The 20759-nt window shown below is 43.1% G+C and overlaps 1 protein-coding gene across 9 annotated transcripts in view; it reads left to right on the top strand.

The window, feature by feature from the left end:
- BICRA (BRD4 interacting chromatin remodeling complex associated protein) overlaps nucleotides 1-20759 on the top strand; it is a 114580-nt gene that overhangs the window by 83791 nt on the left and 10030 nt on the right. For 6 of the 9 annotated variants that reach the window (XM_073322279.1, XM_073322276.1, XM_073322277.1 and 3 more), the window contains 10 exons: nucleotides 1238-3235; nucleotides 6025-6342; nucleotides 9375-10076; nucleotides 12705-12900; nucleotides 14512-14639; nucleotides 15169-15294; nucleotides 15694-15755; nucleotides 16848-16996; nucleotides 19145-19239; nucleotides 20043-20145. In XM_073322279.1, the coding sequence (XP_073178380.1) occupies nucleotides 1238-3235; nucleotides 6025-6342; nucleotides 9375-10076; nucleotides 12705-12900; nucleotides 14512-14639; nucleotides 15169-15294; nucleotides 15694-15755; nucleotides 16848-16996; nucleotides 19145-19239; nucleotides 20043-20145 (3877 nt within the window). The remainder of the gene's footprint in view (nucleotides 1-1237; nucleotides 3236-6024; nucleotides 6343-9374; nucleotides 10077-12704; nucleotides 12901-14511; nucleotides 14640-15168; nucleotides 15295-15693; nucleotides 15756-16847; nucleotides 16997-19144; nucleotides 19240-20042; nucleotides 20146-20759) is intronic. The other 3 variants (XM_073322273.1, XM_073322274.1, XM_073322280.1) reach the window with 3 other exon arrangements.

Below are 20759 nucleotides of genomic sequence, written 5' to 3'. Positions count from 1 at the left end.
TGTTTTGTTTTTCTATAAACTTGGGAAAACTTTAAGGACAGAGAATACAGAGGAGCAAAAAAAGGAAGCATGATGAGACCACTATCCTTTAAAGACTGTGGGGAAAAAGGGGCTGAATGTTACAAAGAAATTGTAAGGAACATGTAGCACCTTCTTAGTTCTTTCCTCTAATGTAGGATTGGAGTTGGGAGTGCTCAGTTTTGTTTACAGACAGATAGATAGGATAAAGTTGAAACAGGTGGATATGACCCTGGAAATCCTCGCTTGATTATTTTGCACAAATCTGACTGGAATCATGGGCAGTATTTTTTATTTTCCACCAAGTATGCTGTTTGTACTTGCAATATAATAGAGAGCTTAGTGACTTTTTTTACCCTTTTCTTAATACATTGAACTTGTTTTTATTTAGGAAAAGCCATTTATTAAAGCTTCTGATGCTTTATGGTACTTGTTGGAAAGCAAAGAAGCTTTTCCAGGAATTTAGATTTAAATGTTAGATTTTAATTTCAGGTAGATCCAAAAACAAATGGAACCAAAATTGCCTCATACAAAACATTGACATGATAAAGCCAATAGTGCCCACTGTGTGGTAGGCACTTTCCAAACACTCAAGGACAGTCTCTGCTCTGAGGAGCTCACCCTCTAAGGTCAGTCAGTGTATTGAGGCATATGTCTGAGCTCATTTGAATGTCAGTGGCAAGAAACAATTTTTCTAGTTTTGGAATATGGAGATCTCAGTTCTAGTTCCAATAACAATTTTATTCTACTTTTTAATTAATTGATTAATACAAAGGCATTATATTTTCCAAACTCTGTTGCTATTACCTCTCTTTCTTATGTTTAATCTCTATAGAAGTCTAGTGGCTAAAACAAAGGAACTGTGAGTTTGCTCATGTGGCATCTGTTACCAGCTGTTCCACTGACCCACAATGTGACTTTATGCAAGGCACTTAATCTTTGTGCCTCAGGTTCCTTTTAATAACATCATGCATTTATTTAGCACCTTGTGGGGACGGCAAGATGGTTTACAAATGTACTTAGCAAATTGAGACACAAACTTTACATTGGGATCACTTTGCCCAACACTGAGATGCAGTCAACTCTAGGGTGGATCACAAAAGCATTTTAACAGGTCCCAGTAAGGGTGCACAACCATTTAGCACAGAAAGATTAAAAATTCTGTTCCATGGGTTTGAATTAAATGCTTTTCCCCCCACCCCAATCTTAAACCTTTTAGCTGCATGTACAAGAATCCTCTGGCAACCATCTGAACGCTGAACAGAATCAGAACACAACAAGCGTTGACCTAGACTTTTTAGAAGATGACATCCTGGGGTCACCATCTGGTGGTGGGGCGAATCTTCAGAACTCAGACCAGCCCTGTGACATTCTCCAGCAGAGCCTGCAAGAGGCTAACATTACAGAACAGACTCTGGAGGCAGAGGCAGAACTGGACCTGGGGTCTTTCCAGCTCCCTACACTTCAGCCAGTGGTTCAGACTGCCTCTGATGGCACGCCACAGATTTTCTCCAGTGGGGCTGACCTAATTGGGTTGCAGCAGCCTGCAGTCCTGACGCATCAAGCACTGGTGCAGCAGTCAGTGGGAGCAGACGTTGTTAATAAGGCCATCAGTGTTCAGCCTTTTCTTCAGCAGGTTGGCTTGGGGAATGTTACCATACAGCCAATTTCCAACCTTCAGGGCTTACCTAATGGAAGCCCAAGTGGGACATTGGGAATTGGGCCAATTCAAGTAGTTGGGCAACAGGTGATGGCTATTAACCAGTCAGCTCAGCAAATCATTGCAAAACAAGTTCAGCCCTCCCAAGTGGCCACTATGCCTGTTGGCAGTTACATCACCCAGACAGCACCTGAGCAGCAGCAGGTTACCCTCGCTTCCACGGGGGTGTCTCCACAGAATGCTGGCCTTGTCATCCAGAAGAACCTGCCCTCAGTGGCCACTACCACGCTGAATGGAAACTCCATGTTTGGGAACGTATCTGCCACCCAAGGCTCCCAGCCTCTCACAGTCACATCGAACTTAAGCAGCCCATTGGTGCAGGCCCAAAACGTGATCATCCACAGAACACCCACGCCAATTCAGCCCAAACCCGCAGGGGTCCTGCAACAAAAGCTGTACCAGATCACCCCCAAGCCATTTGGTCCCAATAATACCACCCTGACCATCCAGAATGAGGCTGCCCTGCAACAACAGAAGGCCCAACAGAACCTGACTTTTATGGCGGGCAAACCAGGACAGAATGTGGTGCTGTCTGGCTTCCCGCAAGGGCTGTCTGCCAACATGTTCAAACAACCTCCACCACAGCAGCAAGCCCTCAGCAAACCCATGAGTGTCCACTTGCTAAACCAAGGCAGCAGTATTGTCATCCCTGCGCAGCATGTTCCTCAGGCCATGTTACAGGGTCAGAACCAGTTCCTTCTTCCTGGGCAGTTAGCAGGTGCCTCTGCTGTTCAGATACCCCAGCAGCTCTCAGCCTTGCAGGCTAACATGGGAGGACAGATCCTAACAACTTCACACCCTAGTGGCCAAGCCCACATCATAACTAGCCAAGGGCCTGGTGGACCGCTGATAACCAATCAGGCTTTGCCTGCCCAAATCCTCACCAATCAGAACATAGCTAGCCAGTTGAATCTGGGGCAGGTGCTTACATCACAGAATGCGCATGGCACGGCTCACATTCTTTCTGCACCTATTCAGCTGCAGCCTGGTCAGGTGGGTCCGCCAACTTTGTTCCAGATGCCTGTCTCTCTAGCTGGCAGCTTGACCACTCAGAGTCAGCCCTCTGCTGCAGCCTCATTGGCCAGTGGTGCCATCAGTCAGACTGGGCAGACCGTTATCCAAGGTGTAACTCTGCCAAATCAAGTTGCTATGTTAAATTCCACTGAGAACCTCAACCAAGCTGTGAGCATTCAGGCATCTGCCACCACCAGCAGTCAGAGTCCAGGCCTCATTCAGCCGCAGCCCGCTTCTGGCACCAGCCTCCTGCCAAGCAGTGACCAGTCCTCTATACTGACCGTCCAGACTGCATCCCAGCCTCCAGCTCCACCTCAGCTTCAACTGAATGTGCAGCAGCAGCCTCCTCAGCAGCCAGCACAGCTACCTGTGACTTCACAGCCCAGCCCTAACTTGGCGTCCAGTCCAGAGAAGATCATCTTGGGCCAGACAGCTGCTGGAACTGTCATAAACCAAGATTCCATGCAGATGTTTCTGCAACAGGTAAGTGAAATATTTTAATGATCACATTAGTAGTGTTGCTAGTTGGCTCACTTATTTTACCTATTGTGAGGAAGGCAAAGGAGAGTTATAGGATTCAGGCTGCATAATCTAACCTTTCCTCATAGACTGGGCACTCTACAAATGCTGTATTATAGCAAGAATTATTTTTTTTAAATGACGTTTCAAAGGTGGTTATCCCATCATAAGACTACTCTCTTAGTATGTGTGTTTTAATTTAAAACTGCTAGAAGAACTGGGTGGTCTCAGGGGTTTGGTAATGAGTATGTAGCCTTTTACCTACTTTGAATCTAGCCTAGGTTTATAGTATCTGGCACCTATTGTCATCTGCTGTCTATTCGATCACTTCTGTGGAATGAGTAGGTGGGTTAGTGGTACGTGCATCCAGATCACAAAAGCTCCCATCATGGCTGGCAGTCACAGAAGAGAAGCTGATCAATAAACATGCCGTGTTGACTGAGTTCCCGTGGCTCCCCTAGATTTTATCTCCAATTCTCTGCTGAGGCGAATTAGTGAGGGGAGACTTGCCCTGCCACTGCCAGTGTTCTTCTGTTTGTGGATAAGAGTTCAGTGTCCAGGCTTGCCAGTTCAGCATCTCCCACTATCACAAGTGTTGAGGCAGTCACTATGTACACGGTTAAGGAGTGCAGACACAAAGCAGCTAGGACTCATCTCATCTGTTTATATAATATCAGATTAGATCAGGCTTTTCCCTTCTTTTGGGTATCAGTTTAAACCATCGTCTTTTTTATTCTTTAATTCAAAAAAAAGATGAAGGCTTGATCTAAAGCCTGTTGAAGTCACTGAATTGCATTAGAGAGAAGATGGGGGTTTACAGTTTTTTTTTTAAATTCCTCGTAAATAGTACGTAAAAGTAGTGTTATCAGTTTACCATAACATCCTCACACATGCCTTTCTCCAAAAGACAATGGGCCAGATTTACCTCTGACACAAATGGACAAAATACTACTGACATCATTTGAGCTGTGCCTCCCCCATACTAGGGTTACATTTGTCTCAATGTCACTAAGATCCTCTGGCAAGTTACAAGATACAAAACTAGGGTCATCTGTGATTTTTCTTTGTTTTTATATTCCTCTAAATATACTTGCTTCACCAGTATGATACAGTAACTGCATAATCCATTTAAAGTGGTCACTGTCAGCTAAGTTGGGCCCCAGATGGAGTGGTAGTTTAAAAAAAGTGGGAGGGGGGGATTTTTGGGGTTAGGGGTGTTGCATAACCTATTATAAATAGAAAGGTTTTTATCTTTTTTAATTCAGTTAAAGTTGTTTAAATTAAAAGACAGTCTCCTGCAGTTGGAACACAGCAGCATCTTAAAAGTGATTATGATACTAATCGTACATACCTGTCTCATAGAGGTGGGGATTCATTAGGTAATGTATGTAAAGCAAGTAGAAGGGCAGAGAGTTAGCAATCATAATCAGTTTCACTTTGGGGTTTACAGAACATGACTAATAATATTTAAATTACCTCTTATATAATGCTCCACCTTTTCAAAGCACTGTAGAAACATTTAAGTAATTAGCTGTTACAACACTCCTATGAGGTAGTTGAGACAGTATTATTAGCCCCATTTTACAGATGGTGAATGTGAGATAAAGAGGTTAAATAACTTTCCCAAGGCTGCAGAGCCTAGTTTAGAGCTCTGCCTCGGGAAGTAGAAACTAATCAGTCTCATTTCATTGGCCAAAGTGCAAAAAGTAAACAAACAGCATCAGTGATGGTGAACAGTAAAGGGAAGCTTGAAGTTATTTAATTTTTAAATTTTTTTGGATGTTGTTAGTAACACAGGTGAGGACATTTCATTTTAAATATAAGGCTTTGATCTTGACAGTAACCCTTTTACACTAACATTTACTACCATATTCACTGTTTATTACTATATACAAGAAAAGAAATGTACAGATGTTAAAGTAACTTGAGGAGAGAAGTGTCACTGAGATCCTAAAAAATTCACAAAAGCTGTGATCTTCAGAGACAAAAATGAACCCTAGCCTACTCTCTTCTTGCTGGGTAGTACTGTGAGGAAAAAAACCCTCACATGTCTAAACCATAAATGACTTTCTATGAATCTTGCATGTGCTGCACTATCTCAGCACAAGGGTGGGGAATGGCAGTAAGAATGGGAAACTCAGACATGGCTCCCAAAGTCTTGGCTTTGAGGTTTTTTGTTTTTATTTGCAGTTTGATAACACATCAAATTCTATTATTGTGTAAAGCTACCATCCAGTAGAAATGTTCTCTGCATTTCACATTAGGTCTCTCGGTAGGGCATAAACTGTTGCTTTGATACAGTTTACTCCTGAGGGCATTCTGTGCACAATATTTTAAAATTCTGCAAAATTCTGCAAATTTTATTTGTCTAATAAATATGGAGGCTCCAGCATGGCACTGGGGAGCACAGGCCACTGGCTGTACAGAGGTGGGACAAATAAAATTTGCAGAATTTTGAATATAGACTCTTCCCATCTTCAGAGGAGGTAGTCTCATTTCCGAACAGTAATTTGGATCTGCCTAGTGCCTGTGAAGAGTCCTGAAAAGTATTGTACAATATCTGGGGGTGGGCATGATGAAGAGCAAGAGCAGAAACGATTTGCTTTTGACAACTGGTTGAGGTACTGTTAATAGAGTACCATTAGTAGCAAAGGCCTGAATGAATATGGGGGTTGGATGGTGAACAGCAACAGAAATAAAGAAGGAGAAAGAACCAGAAATCTGGTCAATGCTAAATTTGTTGGAAATTTCAGAAGGATCGGAGCCAGCAGCAGCAGCAGTTTTATCCGGCATCCCTGAAAATGCAGCAGGAGAACAATCTGAATCAGTCCACAGTACCACCACACCTTCCAATGCCTCTGCCCATCTACAGCATAGCCACAACAGCTCTCAGCACCACAAGCAGTGTCCCAGCATCAGTGATAGTGAGCAGCAGTGCGGGCACAGCTCTGCAGCCGCCTGCCAGCCGAGAGCTGACCCAGAATCAGAATCTGGCAACGGTGGAGTCCAAAGGACCGAATCTTATACCTCAGTTCTCAGCCAGCCATTCCCAACAGGCACTGGCTTGCCAGGTAGCCCTTACCTGTTGTGATTCCACACAGCCTGCTTTGGCCTATCTTCCTTTCTTGCTTCTGTCCTTAGCGTCTGTCTAATCTGTTTGGTCCTTCCTCTTAGAGTTCCCTTTTGCTTTTTGCTTCTCTCTCTCTGCAGGAGGGGAGGGACCAATACACAAGGACAAAATATTAGCATATCTCTTAGGTGTACACTAGCATTTTTCAAATTTCAAAACAAACCTGGATGTGGGTGGTGGTGGGGTAACCTCTATAGTAGTAACAGAAGTTGCCCTCTTGTGGTGTAATGCAAAAAATGTGATGGGAAAAGAATTCTGCTTCTGGCACGTTTATCTTCCTTCTAACTAGGGTGACTTTTCATGAGGAGTCTGAGGGCAGGATTATGATTTCAGTTACATTGGTGTAAGTTTGTAGTAACTGCATAGACAGTGAGTCTGCCCCTGAATCCATGTGTTATAAAACTCTTTGTGTGAGTTTCCCAGAGAGATATTTTTGACTGGCCTTTGTGCTATATAGAAACGTGGAAACAAGCAAGCATTCTTTCTTGGTGGCAATGAGGTTTGCCAAAAAAAAAAAAAAAAGTTAAAAAGGAAAATTGTTAATAAAATGTATGCTTTTTAAAATGTTTTTGACCAGTCTCAAATGTAATCAAAAGTTTAAGTTCATTATGTGTGTGGGTTTTTATATTTTATATATATATACACACACACATTTTATCAAATGTGTATATAAGTACGCATAAATATTCATAATCCCATTTCTATAGCAAAAGAATTGTGGTGCATGATACCATCACATGTTGGCAAAGAGGTGGCTTGGATGATGTTGTAATAAGTCTTTTCCATCTCATATCTCCATGATTCTAATATTTATAGCATCCAAATTCAGCTCTCTGGTTCACTTTTCTATGGTGGATCTATATAGCTAGAAGAAGATGAAACAAAATCCAGCTGCACCTTGTTTTAAAATAAAAGCAGCTGCATCCCTGTTTTTAGAACAGCCCAGAAACAAAGGAAAATATAACTTGTTTTTATTCTGAGAAGAAAGCAATAAAGGGAGAAGAATGATGTGCATGGGTCAGGGTTCCAAGGTGTGGTTAGCAGACTTCAGGCAGAATCCAGGAACTTGGTAGCCAAAGTGATCAAATGGACCTGAGTAGTTTATCACCCGTGATCATTATGTGAGCAGCCTGGAGAAGATGGGAGTTCAGATTGCAATTTAGTTCAATTTGGAAGTTTCCAGCCAATATATAAAACATCAGCATTCTGGGTTGGGTGAGTTACAGATGTTTTCACACCAAGGTCTGTGACTGAGGGAATTGCCTTTATAATCGGAGACTGGGACATGTCCAGGCATTGCTGCATCAGCAGGCCTATTGAATCTTTCTTTCCCCTTCAAAACATACCCCCTTCTGGCCCTTGTTGTCAATCTGTGGCACTTGCCCGTTTGTCTACTCTCTGAATTCCTGCTGCTCTTGCTTGCTTGCCTGCAGGTTCTCACCAATGCTGGAAGCTGCTGCTGTCTTGCGATGCTTTTTCTTCTTCTGTCCTTGCACAGTTGCACGCTGCTGTCCTGGTACATTTGTGTTCCGGCCAGAGGCTTTATTGTTCTTTTATTCTTTATATTTTAGTAGCAAATGGTTATAATAAGGGCTGTGGTAGACTTAAAGTGGTGTGTTAGTCGAAAGGCTCTTCTTAGCCATAATAAGACTTGAGAACTTGACTTTATAATAGATCAGTTTCACCCCCGTAATTTTAAAAGAGCGTGATATTGACCTAGCTCTCATATCAGGGGACTCAAAATGGCCAGTGCCTTCATAGGGTTAGCACCATTAACAATGCTTGTTGGCTCTAATGTAGTGGTCGTACAATACTGTACTATGCGGGGAACCAGTGGACTCAGGCTTTGGGGGGAAGGCGTTTTAATTTTTATTAGATCCTATGGGAAAGGAGAAAAAGGTATGCCTAGGGTTCTTCTAAGCAATTCAAAGAGAGCATAGGAAGGAGCTAAGATGGTACAATACAGAGGAGGGTAAATAAAACCATGGAGGTTCTTGTGCCCCACGGGGGGCTCATACGAGGACAGGGGCTCTAGGGAAGGAACTTAAATACATTTTCAAAATAAAGCTGGACGCCCTCTCCCTCCCCTTTTTCATGGTGTCACAGTTGTGTGGCAAAAGGGCTGGGCTTTATTTATATTCTCACACACTGGTACAAACACTCTAACCCTGCAGTAAGGCTTTCTAGGGAAAGGTTGGCTACACTGGCTGAGACTTGGAGCTGTTTTCAGAAGCTTAAGGAACACCCATAGAAGATGCCTTTCAAGTTTTATTCCCAAGTTGTTTCTTTTACTGATTTTAAAACATTTTTGAAGGTAGCTTCTAAGCAGACTAGCCAGTGCAATAAATCTACAGATGATAGTACTATGCCCACAAGCATCCCTGGTGGAAGGTATGAGAGCTGGAAACTGTGCCCCTGAAATCTCACTCTACGTATGCTCTGGTTAGCTCAAAGAAACACTTCTCTGGAATAAACCGGAGGAGGAGAGTGGTAGAAAGAGCTCAGTTCCTCAAGCTCTTTTTGCTATAGGCAATGCCTCTGTAAACCCCTTCACGGAGTGACTTGAGTTCAGTGGGCTTTCTGGACTTAAAAGCAGTTTGGGAGCCCCAGGCTTTTTATGTTTCAAGAGTGGTTTGCATTGCAGTACAGTCTAAGGGTATGTCTGCACAGGCAAGCCTACCTGGTTTGGCTTGAATCCAGATAGCACAAGTGACAGTAGTAGTGAAGAGAGTGCAGCTTGCGAGCTGACTACGTACCCAGGGTCTGTACTGGATTTGTACTCCTCGCGCTGGAGCCTGAACTGTGCACTCGTCACTGCCCGCGCTAGCTGGATCCAAGCTAGCTCAGGTACACTAGTCCTTGTAGAGCTTCTGCTGTGTGGACATACCCTAAAATGCCTGAAGAACATGCGAAGATTGTGATAAGACACATCAGCCCTAACTAACTTATTTCCTGTTTCGTTCTTTGTTTCAGTTACCCGCAGGGCAACAGAAGCTCCCTGGAGCCTCCCCGTCCCATTCGCTACCTCATCCTCCAATGGGGGAGAGTCCCCAGCTCCAGCCTGCACACCTCTCACAGATGCAGTCCCCCCACCAGTCCCGTCCTCCATCACAGCCACAGCCACTTTCCAGACCACCCTCCCGGCCTCACTCAAGGCCTCCCTCCCAGCCACAAACTTTGTCCAGGCCTCCTTCTGAACCCCTCTCCCGGTCCTGCACCCCTCAGACGCAAATGCAGAACTTGTATGTGATACAGAATCAAATCACATCATCCCCCCACGGTCCTACCCAGCACCCCTTACGACCCCCATCGCAGCCTCAGGTACAGTTCCAGCCACCACAGTCTCAGGCCGAAGGGCAGCCTCAGCTGGCAACACTTCCACATGTGCAGCTACAAGTTCAGCTTGCCACTCAGATCCAGTCCCCGCCTGAGACCCAGGTGCAGGCACGGCTGCAGTCCCAGATCCAGGCTCCAACCGAGTCTCAGCATACGCATTCTCCACACTTCCAGTTCCCTTCCCAGAGCCAAATCAAACCGCCAGTCCCAACCCAGACCCTTCACCTAACGCCAGAACAACAGAGAAGTTTTCAGATGGTCCCAAATCAATTCCAGACACTCTCTGCAATTCCAAATCCTGCTCCTCAGCAGAAGCAGCTATTGGACAGGTTCCAGCAGGTAAATAATTGCCATCAAAGAGGGTAAATTAAACTTGGCCTGGGTCTGTAGAAATATAATTCTATAGAAATTAAAAATACACCCCCATATATCAAGGAAAATGGATGGGTTAGAGGGATTAGAAATTAGAGGTTTTCAGCCTACCTTCTTCTGGACAGATATGCAAATCGCAAAAGTCACCACCTTAAAAAACTATCATCTGGACTACCAGGGTTATATCTTGTTTTGTTTGTTTTTAAAATAGTACTCTGGGAAGGAATTATCTTGACCTTAGTATCATGGGGACATTGTCAACCTTTAGGAAACAATAACAATGTAGAATAGTTTTGGAGCTGTTTAAGGGCTTGTCTAGATAAACTTTTAGTTTGCAGCAAGGTGGGGTGTGACTGTACCCCATGCTAGCCTGCTGCGGACGACCTGTCCATGTGGACCCTGCTGCTGTGCATTAACAATTTTAGTTCACTTTGATAATCCCATTTCAAAGAGGACTAGATTAAAGTGAATTAACTAACTCTTAATGTACGTTAGCACCGCAGCAAACTGGTGCAAGATAGATTGACACCCCAGCTTACCACAAACTAATTCAGGTTTCAGAGTAACAGCCGTGTTAGTCTGTATTCGCAAAAAGAAAAGGAGTACTTGTGGCACCTTAGAGACTAACCAATTTATTTGAGCATGAGCTTTCGTGAGCTACAGCTCACTTCATCGGATGCATACCGTGGAAACTGCAGCAGACTTTATATATACACAGAGAATATGAAATATTACCAGCAGGACAGTGGGGTGGGAGGAGGTATTGTTTCATATTCTCTGTGTATATATAAAGTCTGCTGCAGTTTCCATGGTATGCATCCGATGAAGTGAGCTGTAGCTCACGAAAGCTCATGCTCAAATAAATTGGTTAGTCTCTAAGGTGCCACAAGTACTCCTTTTCTTTTCACAAACTAATTGTTCATGTAGACAAGCCCTGAGTGTATCTTTGCTACCAACTACTATGTAAATAGTACATAAAATAAACAATTATTTAGTATTTAGGATTTACAGGGTTAGGCCTCTTCCAAGTTCTTTAGCAACATGAATTACTCAAGAACCAAAACAGGAAGAGAAATTTTTGGACAAAGAGAGAAAAGCAAACACATGTGAAGCTCCTGTGAAAAGTACCCCTTGGGATCTTTCCTATCCACGCAGAGCAGACAGAGCAATAATTCAACCCTGCTGGGGTCTCTGCCTGTTTCCAGGGAGTCTGAGGGCTTGCCTGCACTACAAAATTAAGTCACCTTAAGTCAAAGTACAGCTACCGCAGTAATTAAAGCAGTGGTTCATGTCCACACTTGCTCCTTCTGTCTGTGGTGCGTGTCCTCCCAGGAGCACTTCCACTGACTGAAGTGGGGCACTGTGGGACACTCGACAGCTGGAGCCTGGCAGCTCTGGGGCTGACCGCCTCATCTGTAGGCAGGGAGCTCACAGCTTCCTTCCCCCGCCATTAGACGAGCGCTGGCTCACAGCTGGGGCCCCCACCTGGACAACCCGAGCTGTCGGCCCAGCAGTCTCACAGCTGTGAGCGCCCCCACCCTCCTGCCCTGGGGCTGACAGTGCAGGGCTGGATTTCACAGGGGGAGGCTACCAGCAATGAAACTGACATTCTCGTCAGTTTCTCAGCTGCTATTATTTCACTTTTGGCTAAGGCTGTCCGCTCTATGTGGGGCTCACAGCTAGAACCCCCCCAGTGAGGGATTGGGGTGAGGGGGAGGAGAACCTGAGCCCAGCTGCCTCCCCACCCCCTGCAATCCCTCACCAGGAGGTGGGGAAAGGTGTGGGGGACTCACAGCTGTGAGCCTGCGCCCCACTGACAGCTCAGACTGTTAGGGCTGGGGTGGGGAAAGGGCTCCAGCTGTCCGCCCCTTTGGGGTGTAGTCACTGTAGTGGGCCACTTACATCAGCGGAAGCACCATTGTAGTGTAGACATTGACATAATTAGGTCATTGTAAGCTGCCTTATGTTGACCTAACTATAGTGTAGACCAAGCCTAAGTATTAGTACTTCGAACTTTGAGCCCTGGAGTTGTAGGTCCCAATCCATTCCCATTCATGTTAATCGGTTGATTCCCATTAACTTCAGTGAGAGTTGGCTCAGGCCTTATGTCTAAGACAGCATCAGACAAATTCTTTACAATCCACATTCCAAATATTGTCTTTACTGTCACTTTATCTGCAGGGGAAAGGGGAGCCAAACTCAATTTTTTAAAAAACTGCATATTAGAAATAAATTTCCCTTGAAAGAACTTAGTCTGGGATCAAGTCTGCTGTATTTCAAGCACACAGGGCATGTTCATGGGATTTTAAATTCTTGTTACTGACAGACCCGGAGATTCCCACTGCAAAGCAAAGACATTTTTTGTTTCCTTTACATTCACCGCCTAACTCTGTGAGATCCTGGGGCTATAGGGTGGAAGCCAGTGGACTGTGTTGGAAACATGAGAGCAAGGGAGGGTCCCTTTCTTCCCATGTTTTGCTGCTGGGTAGAAATATTTACGGTACATAGCAGATTAAAAAGGAAGGTAAAAGGATGAAATGTGCCAAAAGATGGTGCTAGGACATCTTTTCAGCCTCTGTCATTTATCCAACTCAGGTGCCCCAGGGGATTATCCTGCAAACGAAACACCAGACTTCCACCAGCCAGGTGTCATCAGCTCTGAGCCACTTCAGCAGTCAGCCTTCATCTGTCCTGGTTAGCAGCCAAGGACAGTCAGTAGCAGTGACAGCAACGCAAGCACCAGTCCACAGCCACCCATCTGTCCCCGCTGCAGTCCAGCCTTCTACTGCAGGTTCGAGTGAGGTGGCTCCTGTTCTTGGGAAGGACCAAGTACAAGGAGGGAGTGGGAGGAGATGGTGGTATTGGAGGAGGGCAGCCGGCATAGCTCGCAGCACTGCTGCAGCAGACATCGGTGTTGATCAAAACAAAACAACATCAACGTGTAAGCTGCTAAAGCCATGCCTCGTGCGTGCTCAGAGAGGGGAAGGGGAAATTCTGTTACATTTGTGTTGGACTTTCAGCTTCCTCTTTCTCCCCAGTTTTTCCCCTCCACACTTCAAAATGCATATACAGTAAGAAAAGTTATTCTAAGAATGATGTTCGGAAGTTCATCATCTTTCTCTCTAGGGGCCTGATTCTGTGAGCTGCTGAGTGCCCTCAAATTTCATTGAAGTCCCAGTGCCAAATGCTGCTCTCATTCACAGAGTATAAATCTGAAGTAACTCAGTTGATTGGGGGCCAACATGGTGGAGCAGATATGGGCCCTGGTTGGAGAGTCAAGACATCCTTAATACCAGTTCTGCTACTCACCTTCTGTGTTGCTTTGGCCAAGACACTCACCTCTTTCAGCCACCAGTTCTCCATCTGAAAAACAGGAATAATTATATTTACCTTCTTGTGTAAAGCTCTTTGAGACCTATGGGTGAAATTCACTCCATGCTAAAGGCTAGTTTAGGGTCAGTGCAGCACTTAATTCTCATTTAAACCCTAGTTTAAAGATTTAAGTGGGACTTAAATCATGTGCAGGCCTTGTGCTCATCCGCTATACAGGGATGAATTTTAGACTACAGGTGCTCTGTATTTCTCTCCCGCGGGGCCCCCCCCCACCCCATGTTTACTTATTTAGATTGATACACTGTGCCTATCAGTTATTTTAGGCACCTGTCAGCTGCTTCCATGCATTTTCACAAACAGGAAATCAATAAAGTTTTTAATGTTATGCCCATGGTACACTGAACAAACTAATCTGAGGTATTGAAAAAAAGTCCACATATTTTCATTTGTTAAAAAAGAAAGGAAAAAAAATACATATTTACGGTGTGGTGGTATTTTGATTTTCAGTCACTCTCTGCTCTGCTGGCAGTAATGATTTTTGCATGGGTATAAAACTAAGATTTTTCCCACTTGTAGTTGTTAAGATCCCCTGGTGCATGTCTCAAGAGTAGAGGTGGTTAGCCCTGGTGTCCTGATAATTGCATTCTGCTTCCCTACAATCCCCTGCATTAGTATTCAATTGAATTAGGTGGTGGTCTTTTTCACTTCAGTTGCTGCCCTGTTGTGGAGTGTTGCTGTGTGCTGTTAAACAGCTGGCAGAGGTGGTTGCATTTCAGTGATAGCTGAAGTAGTGGGCAAAATTTTCAAAAGCACGTAAGTCATTTAGATGCCTTTGAAAATTTTCCCAATACCTCTAAAAAAAGGAGTACTTGTGGCACCTTAGAGACTAACCACAAGTACTCCTTTTCTTTTTGCGGATACAGACTAACACGGCTGCTACTCTGAAACCCAATACCTCTAGATAGTCTATAAAGATTCTTCAAGGTGGAATATGCTGCAGGAATCCAAGACATGTTGCTATTGTTGTTTAAACTTGGATTTCATTTTAAAATCTGCTTATATTTCCTAGGTATAGCTGCTCCAGTTCCTGCAGAGAGTAAAACATTTTCCAGTGGCTCCACAGCTGTTTCTGGGGGGAAAGTGACTACAGTGCCAGGGAAACCAGGAACACCTCTTGCCGTACAGCAGCCAGTTCAGGTGAGAGCTTCATTTTTAATGCTTCTTCACAGTAGTTTGTCCATTTCAAGGATGAACAAAACTTAGTGAGTTTCACTCCAGGTTTGTTCTTTTTGTGCGGGAAGAAGGAATTAAGTTTCAGAGACCATTTGACTTTGGCATATAATTATTTGATTTTATAAGTACTATGAATTCTTAAACAAAAAGAAAACAAATAATTATCCCTATTAATATTAATTAGACCACTGGGGAAGAGAGCTTTGTTCCTCTTCCTTGAGGGAATTAATGTGCTTCCCAATTTATTTAATGGCATGCAAATACTGTTGGGATGTACATTCTAGAAGTGCAAGTTAAAATAATTACGCATCAAAAAAGATTTATTCATAGATGTTTGCATATCAACACTAAGGAATTCCATCCTAAGTCATTTCACTGATGACTGACATCCTCTTGGCGAGTAGTTTCTTGCTGTGTGTTTTGGTAATCAATTTGTAGTCGTTACATTCATATTGGGATCCCAAATAAAACAGATCCTTTGTTTCTTCTGCAGGCCAAGCCTGGAGTGATTAGCTCCATCTCTGGCCTGAATCTTGGAAAAGGTCCCTTGCAGATCCAAGTAGTTGGGAAAGGATTATCACAACTCATGCCCTCAGTCCCAGTCCCATCCCAGCAGCAGGTGAGTTCACACAGATGTTTATTTCCTTCAAATAATAGCTCAATTTTATTTTATTTTTTACTATTCTATCAGTGAGGAATTTCAAAAGGAAGCGGTATGTTTTCTGCTACCTGAAAGCTGCCATGTTTAAAGTGAGCAAAGCTGTTTTTGTTAGAATCGTCAGCAAGAATTATCCCTTTTTTTCTGCACTTTGTCCAGAATCTCCAAAATCATCTAACTGATTTCCTCCAGCCTACAATCCCATTTTATTCTCCAACTTCCTTGTACTAATTTACTGAACAGAAAGAGTTCTCTCTAATGTGAGCTGGATGGTTCCTCTGTTAGTTCATCATTCTCTGCAGAGTAAAACTAATCTATTGATTACTCATTCCTTTCATATGCATTTTTTTTTCTTACCAGTATGATAGTAAGCTTGGAAGTCTGAAAAAAACTCCTACACTACAGCCCAGCAAAGAAGCTTGGTAAGTGTTTGCCAGAGAGCGTGTGTTGGAGGCTAAGAAGTTAAAGAAAGCAGTGTACGGGTAACAGTAACATCACATGCATAGTAAGGTTAAAGTTTAATAGAATATTCTGCATCTGTGTTAGCTTTGGAGTCATGCAGTGTTGTGCATCGTAATCCACTCTATTGGGGAGGAAGCATGATACTTTATCATGGCATGGCAATTCTTGGTAACATAGCATGCCCTTCAGTGCCTCTCCAGAGGGCCCCATGGGTGACACTGGTCGAATGTACATTTCACACTGGAGAGAATAATTCTTCCAGAATTTTGCTGTGGTTCTTTTCCTGTATGGTCAGTCATTCTTCTTTCTCTCTGATTGCACTCATTCTCCTTTTGTGTTAGTGTGTTTAGCATGTGCATACACACACACACATGCACCTATAACATAGCCAGCTATGTATTACGCTGCTTTCGTTTATATCCATGTCTGCACATAGTACTTCACACATGCACATCAGACCACATTCCTTCACTGCCCATTTTAGCTCAACCAACTTTATTGTTAGTGTCAGGAGGATGAGACTATTTAACTTGAAGATAAATTACATTTTCCTTAATTAGTAAAACTGTGTAGTAATATAATTTGAAGGCTCCCAGGGGGCACTTTTATAATTGAGTTATAGGATGTCTGAGTCACATTCCATGTATCAAAAGAACCTTTCACCTGTTCTATGATCCTCTTGCTGCTGCCCAGAAATCTCACAAGATGCTATATAATTCAGTTATGAGTACCCTTTGGCAACCATAAAACTACATACAGTATTAGCAGTGATCAGTAATATTGTGTGTGGGTGTGTTCCTTGTGTGTGCACATGTGTATTTCATGTTCACACACATAAAACTCATTTTCTGCAGACAGCGAAGGTAAGCCAAAGAGCACCTCTTTATATCATGCTTCAGTCACTGCAAACAGCCTATATATATTGGAAGGAGGAGCAATTAGAATTTCAACCACTCAGCATAATGCTTTTATAGCTATCTTTGTTTTTGAGTCTGTGATTTCTATACACTTTGTACAACTGTCTGACTTGTCCTTTGTTGTTGTTTTTTTAGTTTCTTGGAACAGTTACATAAACATCAGGGAGCAGTGTTGCACCCTGACTATAAAACTTCATTCCGATCATTTGAAGATGCCTTACAAAGGCTTCTACCCTATCATGTCTACCAGGGGATGCTTCCCTCTACCCACGACTACAGAAAGGGTAAGTTCAGCTGTGTATACAATGAAGGATGATAACTAGTAGTCCTAGAACTATAGAAAAGTGTTTTAAACTTAGCAGGGCTTAGCTAAGCAACAGAATGGAGGTGGGCCTAACCCTCAGGAAGTAAACTGAGGCCTCTTCTTCTGATGTTGGCAAAAGAGAGATCACGGTTGGTGGGTCACGGGGAAAAATGGATTTGTCCAGCCGTGAAAAGAAAGAAGTAAGCTGCTCTGCTTCCACTCCAGAAAAAAGATAAAATCCGCAAAACCTGAATAAACTTCTTGGAACCACATGTTTGAAATCTGGCAGTGTCTCAGCCCTTTAATCTTTCAAAGCTAGATAAACTGAGTTCCATCACAGGCTTCTGTGTGTGGAGCTTTTGGATGAGACATTAAAAAAAGAGTCCTTGTCTGCTTATTAAGGCCACTAATGATTCCTTAGGGTTTTTCATAAGAATTGGAGTTTACCCTTGTATCCTTGGTCAAAATTTCTCTTTCCCCTGTTGCTGCTTTGCTGTTCACCATCTTCCACCCCAGAAGTGGCAGGATTTCATGGCTTCCAAGACCAGAAAGGACCCTTGTGCTCCTCCAGTCTGACCTGTATAACACAGACCATAGAACTTCCCCCAAACTAATTTTAGGAGTGCTGTGCATAGTTTGTAAAAGACCCCTTGAGCATCCAGGCATTGTATAAGAGAAAACGACGAGTAGTTTTAATACAGAGTGCTGTACGCTTTCAAAGTTTATTACAAATATTAAGTAACAATTTTAAACTCACTCACTCTATCTGTGTGGTATATGTGCCTTATGAAGTTTTCCACATTACCAGTTTGTGCAGGGAGTTGAACCACTTCTTCCCATGTAGTGGTATCATTCTTCTCTTTGCAAGGAGTATTACCTCGCCCACCTTGCTTCTCTAATGTCCTGGTACCAGTACAGCCACGACAATACTGCATAGTGCTTTGTGAGGAGTCTCATTCTTTATTTATTTCCACTAAGAAAAATGATCAACCTGTTGATTATAATGTGCATTTGAAGCAGGAAGGATCACTTTCCCTAATGTTAAAATTCAGGAAAAAGCATTTTTATATCCATTGTCTGCAGGCTGTAATTTTCTTTTTCTTTCTTTCTTTTTAAATATCAGTATGTAAAATAATGAACAGTGTAGAGAATGTGAATCAGGTGCTCTTATTTATCCTCCTATAACAGAAGAATAAGGGGAGCATTTTATTAAATTGAAAGGCAGTACATTGGAAACTGATAACATATATTTATGTGCTACGCATAATTAACCTATGGAAATCATTACCACAAGATATGATGGAGGCCAAAAGCTTAGCAGGAATCAAAGGATTTATCCATGTATATGAATAATGAGAACATCCATGGTTACATTAGACAGGATACAAAATATATTATATGGACATAACCTCTTCTGCTTCAGGGCATAAGCCAGCCACTGACTGACTGGGGGAGGGAGGAGATTAGGAAGAAATTTCCCTATGGGTAAGTTAGTCCGTAGTTGTCCTTTTAGAGTGTTTTGTGTCACTTCCACTGAAGCATCTGGTATTGCCCACTGTCGGAGACAGTATATTGAGCTAGATGGGCCTTTGGTCTGATCCAGTCTGGCAATTCTTGTGTTCCTCAAAACTGTCTGCTGAAGCACTCTTCTACTCCAAATGTCGAGTTGATTCACTGCCTGGCTCTGTACTGCAATCCAGACATACAGCCAGCTCCTGGTCTGGCAATGAGCTGCAGTAACAGCAGGCAAATCCTGAATGTGTAGAGATAGTTTAAAACCACTTGATGTTACATAGAGAAAAATATCTGTTGTCTCAATAGTTCCTTGCCCCTCTACGCTATGGGACCAATCACATGATCATGTGAACAATTAAAACTAGCCACATACTTTAGGAAGAAGCCTAAGCTGACGTGGAAAGCACTTGAAGGAGCAATCACAATTGCTGCTGCCGAGTCCTCTAGTAACACTAATGTTGATATAGAACGTTAGTCCTGTTTCTGCAGTTACCTTGTCGTATAAAATGTCTTTCAGTGAATGGAGACTTTCCTTTCAGACCTAACGAGATAGCCTCAGCAATGCCTGTATACAAAAAAACAAATAGCCTTCTTTCTTTACCTCTTCTTTTAGTAGATGAAGAGTTTGAAACAGTGTCCACCCAACTGCTGAAACGCACACAAGCTATGTTGAACAAATACCGCCTGCTGCTCTTAGAGGAGTCTCGGGTAAGATTGGCCTTTATGCGCTACTATGCTCAATGGTATAATGGTCAGCATGGTTATTGGTCTGCTCTAATCTATCCTATGCATTTGTAATGAGAGTTTTTAAATTGCAGTTTCACTTACAAAATATGACTATGCTGAAGTTTAAGGGCTCAGTCCTGCACTGTTGAAGTCAGTGGGAGCTTTTCACTTGGTTTCAGTGAGAATAGGATCAAGCTGTAAGTAGGGGAGACTGGGGAAAAGGCTTTTACCTTTGGGAGGAACGCATCACAACTATGTAAAGTAATGTTTTATTTTACTTTTAAATTGAAACAGGACATTTCAATTTAAAAGTAAAATAAAACATTAACTTACGTAGGTCCCTTCCAGTCCTATGATTAACGAGGGGTAATTTTCCAGCAAGCCTGGAACTTTTTTTTTTAATGGGAACAGGAACACTTGGTCACCCCAGAAATATGACACATTAACTTATATTACAAGTTTATATTAAAATTGTGGCTCCTTATCTGTGCTGTAAGAGAGGCAGAGATTCCATACTATAAACCACTACCCAAAAGCCCTTCCCAAATGTCTAAGTGAGGAAAAGTGCTTTCCAGTGTATGGGTAAGACTTGTGCCAGCTCTATGAGAACAAGCACTATTCAGTGACATGTCAAAGTAATTCACCATTGTGTTAGTGCTTGGTTCCCTAAAGCAGAAGCTGGAGAGGCTTGTAGGTTAGGATTGGGTCCCTAATTTCTGTACTGTGGTTACTGTGCCTTTCTTTTCCTCCACCTCTCACCTGTTTTTTTCATTTTTGGTCTGCAGAGAGTCAGCCCTTCTGCAGAGATGGTGATGATCGATCGAATGTTTATTCAGGAAGAAAAGACCATGTTGGCTCTTGATAAACAGCTAGCAAAGGAGAAACCAGGTTGGGGAGACATTATTTCTATCCGTGCACCTCACTTATTCATATGCTGCTCCTCCCACCTCTCCCTTTTAGAAACTAGACAAGGTATTTTTCTACCTTTTTAAGTTACTAAGGCAGGAGTGGAAAACTTGTAAACCAGTGAGCTGTTCCGTGCCAGCTCTCAGCCAACTTCATCTGAATACAGAGGGGTCAGTCTGCAGAGACTGCAAGTCCCATTTTACAACACTTCTGTATGATCTGAGTGGAAGGCTGCTCAGAGCAAGATTGAGCAGTGTGTGTTGGGTTCTGTAGGCGCCTCCATCTGTCCCACTGTATCAAAGAAGTCAGTGGCTGCAGTCTTCTCCATTTTATACAAATTAGGTGCAGCCTGTAGGCTCCTGATAAATTGCTTACAGGTCTCAAGTGCCCTAATTTTGGGTGCCTTTATACTAATGGGCTTGTGTAAATTTATGGCATCTTTTCACAGTAATATATATTTGCTTGGCTCAACTTGAAAAAGCTGGAAAGAGCCTTGGAACAAGGAGAAAATCTGTGCAGCCTAGAGAAGAAAGAGCAACTAGGCAGTGGTGTCTGTAACATGAACAGCCAAATTACCAGGGCTCTGAAATGGTTCC

The sequence above is a fragment of the Lepidochelys kempii genome, chromosome 23 (genome assembly GCF_965140265.1).
Source record: "Lepidochelys kempii isolate rLepKem1 chromosome 23, rLepKem1.hap2, whole genome shotgun sequence".
Taxonomy (NCBI): domain Eukaryota; kingdom Metazoa; phylum Chordata; order Testudines; family Cheloniidae; genus Lepidochelys; species Lepidochelys kempii.
This window is presented reverse-complemented; position numbering and strand designations above follow the sequence as displayed.